At 44.3% G+C, this 16819-nt stretch overlaps 1 protein-coding gene across 1 annotated transcript; it reads left to right on the top strand.

The window, feature by feature from the left end:
- The first annotated feature begins 1901 nt into the window (after positions 1–1901).
- QDPR (quinoid dihydropteridine reductase) lies at positions 1902–12890 on the top strand. Its single transcript, XM_081876487.1, has 7 exons — positions 1902–2079; positions 2979–3071; positions 4287–4383; positions 7102–7242; positions 9302–9410; positions 10711–10794; positions 12680–12890. The coding sequence occupies exons 1-7, from the start codon at positions 1978–1980 to the stop codon at positions 12783–12785; spliced, it is 732 nt and encodes a 243-aa protein (XP_081732613.1). The 5' UTR covers positions 1902–1977; the 3' UTR covers positions 12786–12890.
- The last annotated feature ends 3929 nt before the right edge of the window (positions 12891–16819 follow it).

The raw sequence follows: 16819 nt of genomic DNA, 5'->3' as shown, positions 1-16819 counted from the left end.
TGCCAAGTCTCTAATTATTGCTAGGAAGCAAACTAGGATGGATATGTTAGAATTTGACATCAGAATTCCACTGGCTGTATGGCACCAAGCGGCCATCTCCTTGAGTTTGTTTGCGTTTCCTAAATGTCATTACTGTCATCTCTCCCAAATTAATGATACTCTGCTTTCCAATACTATTAAATGAAACAGATACACAATATTTCTGGATGCCTGGGCTTGCAATTAGAACAATCTTCTGGGCGTAAAGGGAACGCAAATTGGTTGCAGCTTGGAGAAGCACGTGCTTTTCCTGCATTGCACAGTTGCAAGCCCAAGCATATTGCTCGGAAATGCAAAATAACCTCATAAAGCTGAAGCTTGCTTAATGAGCATCAATGTCTCTTATGGCTGCAGGTTAGCTTTTGAAGACACCTCGCCTGTTTGGAATGGGAATGAAGACAACAGTTTGGCAATTGATAGGTGTAGCACGAATATGCCTCAGTTGGCAGCTAGCACAGCATCAGCCTGAGTTATGGTCTGCTTCACCATATACAACTTCTGTACAGTGGTACCTTGGTTCTCAAACTTAATCCGTTCTGGAAGTCCGTTCCAAAACCAAAGCGTTCTAGAACCAAGGCACACTTTCCCATAGAAAGTAATGCAAAATGGATTAATCCGTTCTAGACTTTTAAAAACAACCCCTAAAACAGCAATTCAGCATGAATTTTACTATCAAACGAGACCACTGATCCATAAAGTGAAAGCAATAAACAGTGCTGGATGTTGTTGTTGTTTAGTCGTTTAGTCGTGCCCGACTCTTTGTGACCCCATGGACCAGAGCACGCCAGGCACTCCTGTCTTCCACTGCCTCCCGCAGTTTGGTCAGACTCATGCTGGTAGCTTCGAGAACACTGTCCAACCATCTCGTCCTCTGTCGTCTCCTTCTCCTTGTGCCCTCCATCTTTCCCAGCATCAGGGTCTTTTCCAGGGAGTCTTCTCTTCTCATGAGGTGGCCAAAGTCTTGGAGCCTCAGCTTCAGGATCTGTCCTTCCAGTGAGTACTCAGGGCTGATTTCCTTCAGAATGGAGAGGTTTGGTCTTCTTGCAGTCCATGGGACTCTCAAGAGCACCATAATTCAAAAGCATCAATTATTCGGCATATAAGCTAAACAATCTATGGCCCCACTCTCTTGGGGGGCACCAAAAAATTAAAAGGGGGAAAAAAACCGGATGTACATTTCCAAAATAACAATAAATAAAATAAATAAAAAACAAATAAATAAAATTTACATACAGCAACAGTGTTTTATGTTGGGTAGGCTCCTATGATGTAAGTAATAGGCCCTGCCTGCTAGCCTGCTTTTTAAAATATCACTGGTTTGCTCATTTCTATATATAGGGTGCCTACATTCTGCATGTGCTTCAGATACCTATTAGATACATATTAGGTCCATAAATTACCATATAATATATATTCAACAACAACAAAAAAAACAAAACAGTGACAATTTGTTGTTGACAAAGGACAGCTGGACATATAAAGGGCCTCATTACCTTCAGTAGGGACTCATCAAACCTAAATCCGGCCCTGACAATAAACAATGTACTGCAGTCACTCAGTCAGTCAGTCAATCAATCAATCAATCAATCAATCAATCAGTTAGTAGCTGAACTGGGTTCCACAGTCTCACACACACAAAAAAGGGTCGCATCAGTTTAAGGAAATATTGGTACATTGTTCCGCTTCTGAACTCATTGATGCGGTTATACTTTTTTTGTTTGTTTCCCCTTTCCAAACAAACGCAGCTCTTTTCCTCGGGAAAACCCTGCTCCCAGCTTCCAGGGCAGGGGGCGCTTGCGCCATCGGCTCAGCAGCGAGGGAGGCGCTTCGCTCTCTCTCCTCCGCGCAAAATCCTTCCTTCTTGGGAAGGCGGAGCGTTTGCGCCCGCTCGCCGATCCCGGGCCGGAGGCGAAAGGCGGCTGCAGGCGAGGCTGAGCCATGGCGGCGGCGGCGGCGGCGGAAGCGCGCCGGGTCCTCGTGTATGGCGGCCGGGGCGCCCTGGGCTCCCAATGCGTGCGCTACTTCCGAGGGAAGAACTGGGTAAGGGCAGTAGCCCCGTGGGGACGAATCGAGGGGTGGGGGACAAGGCGTGCTTGGCGTTTTTGCAGGTCGGCTGCGTCTGCACGGAGCGCCGTTCCCAAGCCTAACCCCTGGCTTTGCATTCTCCGGGCCTTCCCGGCGCAGCGCGCAACGCGCGGGTGCGCAAAGATCTCCATCCGCCTCGCTGCAAAAGGAGGCGCGCGGGTTGCGCGTCTCGGCAGCCGCTCGCTCTGCCACGGATTTGCCCGGCGGCCCTTGGTCCTGTCCCTTTCCTTAAAGTTTGCTTTAGATCTCGGTAGACGAAGCTGCAGGTTGTCGGGCGCTGCCAGCGCTCCTTATCCCCGCGCATCCCCGAAACAGCAATTTTACGCGGCGCGTTAAAGGAACCGCAAGGGGACACTTGCAATACTTGTTGGGGAGATGGGAAGGAACAAAGGGCTCTTTCGAAATAGGGGAAAAGCTGTCCTGCTTTTGGGCTTGAGCCTGAGGAAGTGCGCAAAGTACCGTGGTACCTCGGGTTACATACGCTTAAGGTTACAGACTCCACTTACCCAGAAATAATCCTTCAGGTTAAGAACTTTGCTTCAGGATGAGAACAGAAATTGTGCTCTGGCGGCACAGCAGCAGTGGGAGGCCCCATTAGCTAAAGTGGTGCTTCAGGTTAAGAACAGTTTCAGGTTAAGAACGGACCTCCGGAACAAATTAAGTACTTAACCTGAGGTACCACTGTATGGGCAACATACCTGAAATAAATCTGCGATGAAAGCATTGACACTCCTCCCCGATTCCCTTTGAAACGATTTTAGGAAATACTTTTGTTTTCTGGTGCAAAAAACAAAACACGAAATAAGTACAGTAAATCGCTTTTTAAACAGAAAACTTTTTTCTTTTTAAATCAGTGGGTGGCCAGCATTGACTTGGGAGAAAACGATGAAGCGAGTGCCAATGTTGTTGTGAAAATGAGTGATTCCTTCGTTGAACAAGCAGATCAGGTAACGTGCATGGTATTGTTTGTGCCATTTTGGAAGCAATTAAAACGAAAGCAGAAAGATGTCCGGGCAGCTTCTGGGTTGCAAAATAATAGCCACTGCCTAAAATAAGATCCTGTTTGTGTGTGAAAAGTTCTGTCCTCTTGGGAAAGACTTTCCGACAGTTTCTTCACCTTCATCAGCTTTATGAAAGGCAGAAAATCCAGTCGGTGCATTTAGTTCCATTTGCACCATCACTAGGAGGGGCCATACTGACTTAATTTCTGCCTGTCTGCAGTTGTTAAAGGTTCAGCTGCCAACATTAGGGCAGGGATGTAATAACTCTGGGGAACATTTAGGTGGGAACATCTTGGCTCAAGATGCTGGCTATCCCTTTTAAAGGTCTGCCTGAGTTGTGTGATAACAAACTCAAGTCAAAACGGCCTGGGTAGCATAAGTGTGTGTGTGTGTGTGTGTGTGTGTGAGAGAGAGAGAGAGAGAGAGAGAGAGAGAGAGAGAAATATCGTTGATATATTTTGCGGTATATAATTTTAAATGCATGTTAAGATAAAATGAAACTGGTAACCTTGGCACACCTACATCAACTCCCATGCTTGTTTTTCTGTCGCTTGTTCTTCCTTCCCCCATATTTATTGGTTCCGTTCTAAAAAGATGAGTCTATTACCTCCGATTTGCTTGGAACCAGTTCTAGAAGCCCTGCCTTCTAATTTGAGGTGTGGGAGGTTTTATCGACCCAAAACCATCTTCAGGTATTGCGGTCAGTCCCACCCACCCCAATCCAGGGTTGTGCATTGGAAAGAGATTTCAGAATTTGGGATTTCGTCCTTGCAAGCACTGGCTTATATTAAGCCTAGTTCCATTATATTCCATTAGATATACTTTCCTTGATTTCTAAAGCCTGGTTCTGAAGGTTAAACTTGACATGAGTTGCGTGTGTGTTTGTTGATTTGCCTGCCTTGCTCAAATCCTAATGCAGGTGGGTCCTGTTTCTTACATGAAAAGTAGCACACCAGGTGAGGGAAGATCAGCTACCGCCCCACCTCATTCCCCCCCCCCTCACTTCAGGCACTTGTTTCCCACCTTGCTTCAATTCCTGTATTAGACGTAGGTCTGAGAAAATTGCAATTTTGAGATTTGGGCGTATACATATTCCAGGTGTTTTTCTTGGAACTGACACCCCCCCACACACACCACTTCTTTGTCTTCACATATTTAAAGGTGACAGAAGATGTTGGAAAACTCCTGGGTGAAGAAAAGGTTGATGCTATACTTTGTGTCGCCGGTGGATGGGCTGGAGGCAGCGCGAAAGCAAAATGTAAGCGACAAACCCGTGAATGCCATGGAAGAAATCATTTCTTCTTTGTCTTATAACCAGAGTTTTCAGAACGGCTTCTTTCCTTTTCGTGTGTGATCGGAAAATCGAGTATAGTAGCTGTCTCCAACTAATATTGAAACCTGATGGAAGTTTGTTAAATTGTTAAGCAGTTATTATCTTGCTAAGGGTTACTTTCCTGCATTCATTTTTTCAATGTTTTAAGCCTGGGGTGCCCAAGTGGCTGTATCCAGATGCAAAACTGACCCTTGGCAACCCTGTTGATTTTTCAGAAGGTGGTGGAAGGAGGTTTTCTCCCAGCACGTCATCTCCAGTGATCCCAAAACCACAACACCCTACCAGTGTTTCTCAAACTTGGGTCGCCAGAAGTTGTTGGACTACAACTCCCATCATCCCTCACAACTGGTCCTGCTGGCTAGGGATGATGGGAGTTGTAGTCCAACAACTGCTGCAGACCCAAGTTTGAGAAACACAGCCAAAGGACCCTATTTTGCACATTACTGCCAGGGGGAGTTTACCACCCACTTGGCCATAGCTTGGCATGGAGGGGCCCTGGGACACCCCCCCTCCCCCCGGTTCTCCTTTTGCTGCTAGAGCCTGGCAGAGAAAAATCCAGGCATTCCTAACCACCACCACCACCAAGTCATCAGCTTTTTAGGGGAAAGATAGGATTGTGCTGTTAAAGCCCAGTTAAAAGCCTTTAAGATCCTCCACCTGGAGGAAGTAATTGAGTGGATTCTACCTTGCCCGCTGTTGTTGCACTAGGTCAGAGGCTGGTTTTCTCCATTCAAAGGGGATGTATTCTGCATTGTGCACTTTAAAGCAAATAGACCAGCTGTGGCCTGGAGCTGCTTCAGATGGAGAACTAAGCTTCTGTGGAACCAGGTCTTAACCCTGCCAGTGATCCTAAAGTGAATAAGATCTTGTTTGCCGTGTCCTTAAGAATGATTTGTGCAGGGGTTGTATTCCTGATCATTGCACATTTCGGCGGAGCATGCATAAGCCCACCCAGCTCCGTTCTGTCCCGTTCTGCCGTTCCTGTTCCAGAAACAACCAACGCATGCACAGTCGCTCATGCTTTGAACCCGTGCAAAACGGGGGTTGCCTGTACTATATATGCAAAATAAAAGAAACTTCGGTTGAAAATACTGCTTCACAGAGTTTCGCAACATAAGTTCTGCATGTTCTACAATCCAGTTATGTCTGGCATTTAAGGAGACCATTGGAAAATATTCTCTGTTTTTTAGTGGTTTGGTGGTCGATTCCATTAAATTCCAGGAAAAGAGTTAATGGTTTCTAAAATGAAACCCAGGTTTTTGCATGGTACTACAAAGCACTTTCCAGTGATTATAAAAGACTTCAGGACAGGCTTTTTTTCACTTACATATTAGAAACATATTAGAATAGGAGACTATTCTTCAAAGAGCTAACTGATCCTAAACAGCTCCATAAGTCTCAATTATGAGTGTAATATTTCTGAGAGACCATGAGATGCTTTGTGTCTAAAAGCGTTCAAAGCATGATTTTCCTGCTCCAAACAAAAGTATTGTTTTTTGGAGCACATGTAAGTTTGAGCACCTCCCCCATCCCTTTTCTTCAATGCTTGGCTTCAGAGAAGACTTCCCAGTTTGATAAGCCACAGCTTCCCTGTGACATCCCAACCAGGCAATTGTGGTCTGTGTGCTCCATTCCAGATAGGATTTGCCAAACACATTCTGATCTTGTTTGTAAAGGTAAAGGACCCCTGACCATTAGGCAGGGGGTTGCGGCGCTCATCTCGCTTTATTGGCCGAGGGAGCCGGCGTACAGCTTCTGGATCATGTAGCCAGTATGACTAAGCCGCTTCTGGCGGACCAGAGCAGCACACGGAAATGCCGTTTACCTTCCCACCGGAGCGGTACTTATTTATCTACTTGCACCTTGACGTGCTTTCAAACTGCTAGGTTGGCAGGAGCAGGGACTGAGAAACGGGAGCTCACCCCATCATGGGGATTCGAACCGCTGACCTTCTGATCGGCAAGTCCTAGGCTCTGTGGTTTAACCCACAGCGCCACCCACGTCCCTTCAATCTTGTTTGTAGGGAATTCTTAAACCACAGTTTGGATGCCATTCATCTAGCAAACCAGGAAATCTCCTCTGAAGCGAGGTGTGCAAGAGAAGTAGATTAAGAGAGCAGGAATCACTTAAGCTGATTGCTCACTTCTCCTGCCCTGTGGAACGCCCTCCCATCAGATGTCTAGGAAATAAACAACTATCAGACCCACAAAGACATCTGATGGCAGCTCTGTTTAGGGAAGTTTTTAATCTTCGATGGTGCTTTAATATTCTGTTGGGAGCCGCCCAGAGTGGCTGGGGAAACCCAGCCATATGGGTAGGGTATTATTTATTATTTGTTGTTGTTGTTGTTGTTACTACTACTACTACCAAGATTCCTCAGGAATAGGTCTCTCAAGTCGCCAGGTTTTAAGCATATAGTGAAAAGAATATAAAAGATGACCAGTGAAGATCTTGCCTTCAGAAGGTAACTTTGAAGTGGGTAGGGTGGGTTGTTGTTTTTTTAGTTTTTGCTGCAAAACAAGGAATCAAAACAAGGATCTGCAGTCTGACAAACTAAGGGAGATTTGCAGTTTTGAGCAAGGAATAGCACATGCTGGTTCTGTCTTGATACCTAATGTGTCCTGGGTTTTCTCTGCTCACCAGCTTTATACAAAAACACTGACCTGATGTGGAAACAAAGTGTTTGGACATCAACAATCTCTAGCCATTTGGCCACCAAGCACCTGAAGGAAGGGGGGTTGTTGACCCTAACAGGGGCCAAAGCAGCATTAGCTGGAACTCCAGGTAAATATTGTGATGTGCTTTGCCAGTATTCTTTGTGGTGTCAATTATTCCAATTTGAGGAAAAAACAACCGAGGGTCTTTCAAATTCTCTTGTCCTGCAGTGTGTTTGTTGACTAGCTGTTAAGGTCTTTTCAGAGGACATTTTGATGCCAGTAAGGGGATCCACACTTGAGAGCCACAATCTAGAGAAATTTGGAGGGTGAAAAAGCACAAGATTCATAAGCACACTGTTATTTCTAAGTTGTGAGACCCAGTAAAACTAGGCTGCTGTTTTATTTCTTCAAAATGAGTGGCAGCTCTGCTTGTTTACAATGGATCCTACCTTTAACCTGCCTTTTTCAAAGACCAATGACCTTCAAACCTCTGTCAATAGCTACGAATGTTCCTGGTCCATTTCGTAACTATTGACACAGAAAAGAGTGTGGAAACTGGAGGATATTCACTGCTAGCTATAATCTGAGCAGACCCAGTGAAATCAATGAACTTTAGTCTATTGATATAAATCAGTCTGTTCTGAGTATGCTGGATGTCAGTCACAGGACATCTGTGTACTCTGCATTAAAAATCAAACTTCTAACCATGGAATCCAAATTCTGCATTGGAAATGATGAATTCTGTGACCTGAACGGGTTGCTTAATTTATTCTGCTTTTGGCAATCGTCACAAGTGGCAGAGAGTAGGGACTAGAAACCTGACCACCTGCCACTGGGATTGACACTTCGTTGTACATATAATGAAAACTGGGGAAAGAAGGTAAAGAGGTGGGCTTCAATGGGAACCTCTCTTTGAGGGGTTCATTATGGGATGTTCCTTCATACCACGCCCACACCTCCAAGAAAACCTTGCAGATAAAAAAATCTATCCTGCGGAGAAGGGGTCTTTCCCTGGCATGCTGGATGTTTATGGGCTGGGAATTAAAAAAATTAAGGCAACCCTATAATCTACAGGTACGACTCATGTTGTGCACCATAGTTGGCATATCTGAAGGCTATCGGAGACTAAAACTGCTGAGAGTTTCCAGCGACGAACCTTTTCAATAGATCATCATGATAGATGCTTTGACGAAAGTTGTGAAGAGCAGTGGCTCTCTGCTGATATACAAATACGGATAGTTTGGAACTATATTATTGCATCTCTGTTTGTTGGGATGTTATGTAATTTGTTCCCTTCAGTTCCTTTATCAGAGGGTAAAGGTAAAGGGACCCCTGACCATTAGGTCCAGTCGTGACCGACTCTGGGGTTGCGGCGCTCATCTTGCTTTATTGGCCGAGGGAGCCGGCATACAGCTTCCGGGTCATGTGGCAAGCATGACTAAGCTGCTTCTGGCGAACCAGAGCAGCGCACGGAAACGGCGTTTACCTTCCCGCCGGAGCGGTACCTATTTATCTACTTGCACATGCTTTTGAACTGCTAGGTTGGCAGGAGCAGGGACCGAGCAACGGGAGCTCACCCCGTCGCGGGGATTCGAACCGCCGACTTTCTGATCGGCAAGTCCTAGACTCTGTGGTTTAACCCACAGCGCCACCCACGTCCCTTATCAGAGGCTATTGGCTCTAATAAACTGGGTGGTCATTTTCAGTCACATTGTTCTGATTGTAGTCTTGCTGCTTGTTTGTGTCACTGTTTCCCTGAAGCTTAAACCCTGGAAAGTTTGAGTCAGGAGCCTCTTTCCCCTACCAACAATCCCTGACAGTCCGCCCCAACCATAGCAGTCTGAAGTGGTACAATCCTGGGACAGAGACTTTTGGGGCTTCAGCGGCAACTAGGTTTTGCTCCCACCGTTTCTTGGCTGACTTCCTTGTTGCAAAATTACAGCTGAGCCAGCCACTGGTGTCCCACTGCGCATAGAGGTGCCCATGTGGATGTATGCACACAGTGGACTGCTGGGATGGATCCTCACAATTGTACCACATTAGACCGCTCCCTTCCAGAAGCCAGAAAAGTTTGGGTTTATTCTCCTGATGCACTGTGAAACTGTGACAATATTTTGGTGTCTCGTTCAAACAGTTCTGCTTCCCTTTTATTGCACAAAGGTGATGTTTTCTTCCTTTTGTTTTAGGAATGATAGGTTATGGCATGGCCAAAGGAGCAGTCCACCAGCTTTGCCAGAGCCTCTCGGGTACAAACAGTGGGCTGCCACCGGGGTCTGCCGCCGTTGCCATTCTCCCGTAAGTGGTGGCATTTTAATCCCTACAGCACCCTTTGCTTTAGGTTTTTTCATACGCCCAGTTTGTGCCATGTTGAAGAAGCAACCTCTGAAATCAGTGGTTTGCGGTCTACATGAACTCTTGGCCTTTCAACTTGAAATTGCAATTGCTTGAGAATCATGGACAAGGGATGGATTCATGCCATTTAACTTTTACATTTCATTAACGTTAAATTTCCCTCTGCTGAAAGCAAATACTTTTAATTTGAACGTGTTGGATTTCTCTCTCTGTATCTCTCCCTCTCTTTCTCTTTTCTTGTTTTGCATTAATTTATAATTTGAGTGGTATAGTTGCTAAGGGACCGAACTACAGATTGGGAAGTCCTGCTTTGAATCTTGAACTCTTCACGGGACTTTAGGCAACCATGTTATTATGTAAGCATGGGTCAGATTGCAGCTTAAATTCTTGTGTCCTGTTTATCGGGCCATGAATGCATATGTTAATTCTGTTCATACCTGGGTAGTCATTATTCTAAATACACTTTTTAGAGTATGTATGTTGCTGTTATCAGAATAAGGTTGAAATTTCAGTCTGATGCTTTCCTTTGAAAATGGTATTTAATTAGCGCCTGAAATCAGTGGCACCTATTCCTGGGCACCTGTTTGGGGACTGCAGCCACGGTGTATTTATGTGGCAGTGACATGATACTGACCATCTGATGGTCAAACTGCATGTAGCAAGCATGCATGTGAGAGACAGTCCTCGGTGGGATGCTGCAAAGCAGCTTTGGAAATACAGTGGGCCCTCCGGATACGAACTTAATTCATCACGGGGGTCCATACTTACCCCAAAAAGTCTGTATCTGGAGGTGCTGCTTCTGTGCATACGCACGGTGCAATAGAGCACTTTTACACATGCGCACGCGGCGAAACCCAGAAGTACAGACTTCTGGGTTTGCCGCGTTCATAACTCGAAATTACGTTACCCGAAGGTAACACAACCCGAGGTACCACTGTAGATAATGTTATTCACAAGAGCAGTTGGAAGAGGTGCCTAATCTTTTCCCAGCCACCATTTGTGTGAGGCGTCATTTTGCCTCTGGATAAAAGATGTTTGCACGCAAGTGAGAAATACCTATTGCTCAAAGGTGCGCAGTCAGTTCCAGCATAGTCACCGAGAAGGCAAAATCTTAATAAAAAGAGCAATCTCCACCTTCCACTGTCCTCAACGTTCTGCGTGCGTTGTGACGGAGAAGAAACGCAGGCAACATTTATCAGATGCAGCAGTGTACAACTGAAGAGCTTATCTTTCTTTGCCCCAGGGTTACCTTGGATACACCAATGAACAGGAAATCTATGCCTGATGCGGATGTCAGCTCCTGGACACCGTTAGAGTTCATTGCCGAGTGAGTAAACAGAGGCTTCCTTGCTCAACAGCTGCTGCTTTAGGGCGTCCAGGTCGCCTGTGCCTTCAAGTTCTGGAGTGCAGATCCTCAGTCACTGGAAGTTAAATGCCCTTCTGTGAAGTGGAAGTGGCTGAACATGGCTTAGGAGAGTGATTCTGAAAGCATGGGTTGTGGGAATTGATGGATGCCAGTACAAAATTGCCTTTATGGCCTGTGCATAGGCAGCATCAGGGTGGATAAAAATAAATGATTAAAAAAAAAAAAAATCCCCCAAAATCAGATTTTTAAAAAATTTTAATTGGATTTTTTAAATAAAATGCTTTTGGAGGAAAAAATCTTTCTAAAGATAGTTTTCTGTTTAGGTTATATTATAGTCCAAAGGCTATTCATCAGGAAATAAGGATTTGTTTTAAGTTTTTTATGTGTGCTAAAACTCAGTCTAAGGTGTGTTTTTTTTTAAAAAAAAAAAGTTTAACCACATCAGTTAACAAACATGGATACATATGATATAATGTTACTGTATTGCTTTAGTTAAATAAATTGTTTAAATTGTTATTAAGGAAATGGTTATTTTTCTCCTTCCAATGAAGTACAGCAGAAAAGTTGTCCAAACATAAACAGTTAACTTATTAAACCTCACAATAATTTCATAATTATCTGTCTTATGTATTTATAATAGTAGAACCAAATCAGTAATTTTTGATATAACTGTAAAAACTACTCTGAAAATTTATTATTCCAAAAATGAAACCTTCATCTGGTTGTAAATATTAAGATTATACCAGCAAGAATGAGTCTTCCTGTAAAAAGAAAAAGAAATCAAGTCTTACTGACTTGTGATTTAAATCATGATTTAAAATCATGATTTAAATCAATTTGATTTAAATAAAATTCACCCTGGACAGTATGAATCAAGAACACTACCTAGTCCTGTTTGGCTGCCTTCAGAGGTGGCCCCATGTAGAACGCATTGCAGTAATCTAACCTAGAGGTTACCAGACTGTAGACAACAGTAGCTAGGCTGTCCCTGTCCAGTTAGGGCCCAACTGAAGTTGGTGAAGGCACTCTGAGCCTTCGAGGCCATTTGTGCCTCCAGCTGACAGTAGCGGTACTTAGGGTGGACTCAGTACCCAACTGAAACATCCCAAAGCAAGCTGCAGTCTCTCAAACTCATTTCCCGTCGAAGGGGAATAATAACGGCTTGCTTCCTTGCGGCAGAAATAACAATAATAAATTAAAATAAATATAAGTTTACCAGGCCGGTCATGGGCTTGGTCAGGGCCTCAGGTGGGTTCCGTGGCAGAAGAAAGGTGGGATATAAATGTATAAGAGAGAAGAAAGAATGGATAGATGTTGAATATTCTAAAATGACAAGGTTAGGACTGCAGTTCTAAGCACTTGCTAGGGAGCCAGCTCCTTTGAACACTGGATTTTCTTCTGGGTAACATGCATAGAACTGCAGCATGAAATGTATTTAGGAGGAGTGTTGGACACAAAATCTCTGAACTGAGAAGCTTCTACACTTTTTTTTTAAGCAGTTCAAATACAGTGGTTCTCAACCTGTGGGTCCCCATATGTTGTTGGACTACAACTCCCATCATCCCTGAGCTTTGGCCTTGCTAGCTAGGGGTGATGGGAGTTGTAGTTCAACAACATCTGGGGACCCACAGGTTGAGAAAGGCTGATTTATAATATGAAGCTTTAGGATAAGCTTCCTCAACCTCAGCCCTCCAGATGTTTTTGGCCTACAACTCCCATGATCCCTAGCTAGCAGGACCAGGGATTATGGGAATTGTAGTCTCAAAACATCGGGAAGGCCGAGGTTGAGGCAGCCTGCTTTAGGAATTGAATTAATTCACAAAATGTTGATCTCTGTTTTTAACAGAACCTTTTATGACTGGATCACTGGAAAAAACCGTCCATGTTCTGGGAGTCTGATCCAAGTAGTAACCACTGGAGGAAAAACAGAGCTGTCTGCTGCTCATCTCTGAGCGGTCATACATGCAAACAGCAGTGAAGTGGAGATGCAAAGTGTGTGTGTGTAGTTTGTGCAGTCTTCTCCTTCTGCCGGTAAAATGGTCTTCTTTGTCGAGCAAGACCTGAGTTCATATTTGTGTTGCTTGTTGTTAACCAGGTGCACTTAATTATCCAAAGGTACAAAGCGTCTTGTGAATCAGGGCTGTGAATTTGAAGATTCACTCATGGCCTTGCTGCAGCATTTTCTACAGAATTAAGCCGAGTCTTAAGAAAAGCAAACAGTGAGCAGTAAAACTGTGTTTTAATTATATGAAATGCATATGTTTCACTGTTGCGGAAGTTTTGCTGCCTTGGGGTTCCCCCCCCCCCACACTTGAATGCTGCCTAGGTAGCCAATTACGTCAGGTGTAATTATGAACTGTCACATTAACACAGACCAACCATGCAGTCTTACTGTCTTTCCTTCTGGATGTTGTGTGATAAATAAAGAAGATCCATAGAAATCTGTGGGTCAAAAACATACAATTGACAGTATTGGTTGTAAACTGTACCACAGCAAGCTGTTGTCTGTGTTGCGGGAGGCGGCTGTGTTGAAATGCTCCTCTACCTGGACAGACTTCTCGCGAAACAATACACATAGAACAGACATTTATCCCCTACTCTCAACTGCCTAGGGAGCTGTTTGTAAGTGACGAGGTTGAACGAGGAAACATTATTTTGCCTTAAAAGCTATTCAGCACAGTTCAGACCTTTTCCGAAAGGGAGCCTTTTCACCAAAGCTATGGTAAAGATTTGGTGGGGTGGGGTGGGGTGGGCCATAGGTTGTCGTCCAAAGCCTTATTGTACAAAGAGATGTAGCTGGATGTTTGCTTATGGTATGTACAGCAACATCACCTTCAATCATCTGTGTGCACCAACCAGCAAACCGCTTCATTACTTGTCATGCACATCATGCCTCTTGTAATTTCATACGGTGATTTTTAAAAGTGCTCTAAAATAGCCCCAGTTGCGGATGTTGCCATATATTGAATTTTGTCTTCAATAAACTTGTTTAGAAGCCCGCAAGTTGTACATTTTATGTGGTCTCTTATGTACTCTTACATCAAATGCTGTCAGTTTTTGTCTCCAAAGCAAGTCGTGGGTCTTCACTGACCCCTCCTTTTAATAGGACAGTCTAGTACAGGAATCTGCAACAAAGGTGCTAGACCTCAAGATTTAGATAACTGAAGCAAAGGGCATTTTCGCCAGCAAAACTTCATTTTCACTTAAGGAACTGCATCTGCTTCTGAACACTAGATTTGCTCAGCCTCTTCTGCTGTTTTCCTTGACATCTGAATTTGTTTACTCCAATTTTCCAGGGTGTTGTTTTTTTCCAAGGCTGCCTGTTGGCTTGTACATCACTCAATTAAAAAAAGGTAAAGGGACCCCTGACCATTAGGTCCAGTCGTGACCGACTCTGGGGTTGTGGCACTCATCTCGCTTTATTGGCCGAGGGAGCCGGCGTACAGCTTCCGGGTCATGTGGCCAGCATGACTAAGCTGCTTCTGGTGAACCAGAGCAGCGCATGGAAACGCTGTTTACCTTCCTGCTGGAGTGGTACCTATTTATCTACTTGTACTTTGACGTGCTTTCGAACTGTTAGGTTGGCAGGAGCAGGGACCGAGCAACGGAAGCTCACCCCATTGCGGGGATTCAAACTGCTGACCTTCTGATCGGCAAGTCCTAGGCTGTGTGGTTTAACCCACAGCGCCACCCGCATCCCACATCCCTTGATTACTTGCGGCTTAATGTATGAACCAATTCTGCTGAAAAGCATGGTATTTGAGGTGAATGTCTAAGATCTTTTTGGAAGCAAACTACAACAATGTTGTTATAATAAAGTAGATTTGTGTGTGCAAATCAGGGCATTATGATTCCCCCACCCCCAGAACAAAGGGAATGGCTTCCTGAAGCCCGTATTCAAACTACATGCCTTGGTTAGAGTCCACCTCATAACATTTTCCTGAGATTTTTTGGGCCTTCTAAAATGGACTGCCATGTTGTCTTACACAGACTCCAACATGGGTTTTCAGTGAAATTTGTCCCTGTGTTTGTTCAGTCTCTGATAACACATTCACATGTCATCTACTAAAAACTTCCCTTCTGGCGGTTACACCATATGTGTTTTTGATGGAACTTTTCTGTAAGAGCAAATATCACACACATGGTGGCATTTTAGTGAATCCTTTATATCCAGAATATGAGATCTGATAGAGGGATTAGAGTTACATGCCACGGCAGATTTTGTGGCAATTGAGGTCTTAAAACTGAACAGCTGGTTTTCTATACTTCCATTGCAAAGTATAGGAAGCCATTACCAAGCGATGGGGAGGTGGGAGTGGTCCTCATAGAGAATAATAGCCAATGGCAACATTTAGTTTTTACTGGGCATTCAATCTCTGTCACTATAGCTGTGGTGTGGAGCAGTGAAGACTGTAAACTGGGAAATCAACAGATAATTTTGGGTACTAAACAACTCTTCACATCACCCTCCCACGTAATATTGGTTTAATAACGGCCTGCCTTACACGACTGTTGTAGGGTTTTCTGAGATAATCTCCCCACCCCAGCTTAAAAAAACACATCTAGCGAATCAAGGGGTGGCAATAGTAATAGAGAACTGGAGACCAGCCTGTTGCATAGAGATTGCCTCTAGATTTTGGGCCTCACTGCCAGAAATTGCCCTAGCATGAAAGAGCCTCTGTTTCACTCCTGTTATCCAAGTAAGGCAGGCATGTGCAAAGTCCGTTTCGAGGGCCTAATCCGGCCCGCTGGTTGGTTTAATCCAGCCCCTGTGGCAGTTTATTTCCTGGGGTAAAATCCTGATGGCCCTCATGGCCCTTCACTTCATCAAATCTGGCCTTCCGAATACCACTGGATACCACTGAAGTAAGGGAAGGGAGATGGGCTGAGCAAATTTTAAAATGGAAGAGGAGAAGGTCAATGTGCATTCACACACACACACACACACACACACACACACACACACACAGCAGTGGAAGTTCCATAATTACCGTATTTTTCGCTCTATAAAACGCACCCTCTAGTTTTAGAGGGGCAATTTTAGAGGGATAGCCACTCCGGAGGCTTCACGTTGCTCTCGCTGAAGCCATGGAGATTCGCTCCATAAGACGCACACACATTTCCCCTTACTTTTTAGGAGGGGAAAAGTGCATCTTATAGAGCAGAAAATACGGTACATTGTAGGTATTTGGTAGATTAAATCTAGCCTTCCAAGCAAGCATGCATAGCCTTCGAATGACCCTCTGTGCAGACTTTGGTGGGCTGAGCCAATGGTCATAGGATCATGTAGGATCTAGTTGAGATTTCTGCACTGCAGGGGATTGGACCAGATGACTCTGAGGATGCCTTCCAGCTTGACAGTTCTCTGTTTTTCTCTGACTACGGATCCTTCCGTGTCATTTTAAGGAATTCTGTTAAACTGCGCAGTGACACCTTGTGGTCAAAAATGCATTTTAAATAAAGACAAAAGCAATTCTAACGAAATGTGGATTAGTATGTGCAAACATAGGCTAAAGTCAATGGGATTTGAGTAGCCTAAGGCTCTGAGCACACCTAGGACTAAGTCCCATTGAACAAGTGGGATTTGGCTGGCTTTTTGAGGAGACATTCCTAAGATTGTGCTGCATGTATGTAGGAGCCCCAAATGGCAAAACGTTTGTGCTTTTTAGTGATGGCACAAGCACTAGCTGACACTAGTGATGTCAGAACTGCGCAGTGGTAAACAAACTCGATACTCGCCCTAACAGAAAACTGACAGTACAACTTCTGTGCAACAGAACAGATAGGAAACATTCATTTTCCCCTCTGTTTTCCCTTCCTTGTCAAATACCCCCTTTCCTGCCCTTACGTTCATTAAGGAAAACAACAGCATTTAATTAATTGCTGTTAAGTCTAACGAATATAATATAATTTAATTTATTACATCTATATTCTGCCCATCCATAGGAGCCCAGGATGACACGTGACAAATGATAAAACAATAAAA

Source organism: Podarcis erhardii (assembly GCF_964252035.2).
Source record: "Podarcis erhardii genome assembly, chromosome: 9".
Taxonomy (NCBI): domain Eukaryota; kingdom Metazoa; phylum Chordata; class Lepidosauria; order Squamata; family Lacertidae; genus Podarcis; species Podarcis erhardii.
This window is presented reverse-complemented; position numbering and strand designations above follow the sequence as displayed.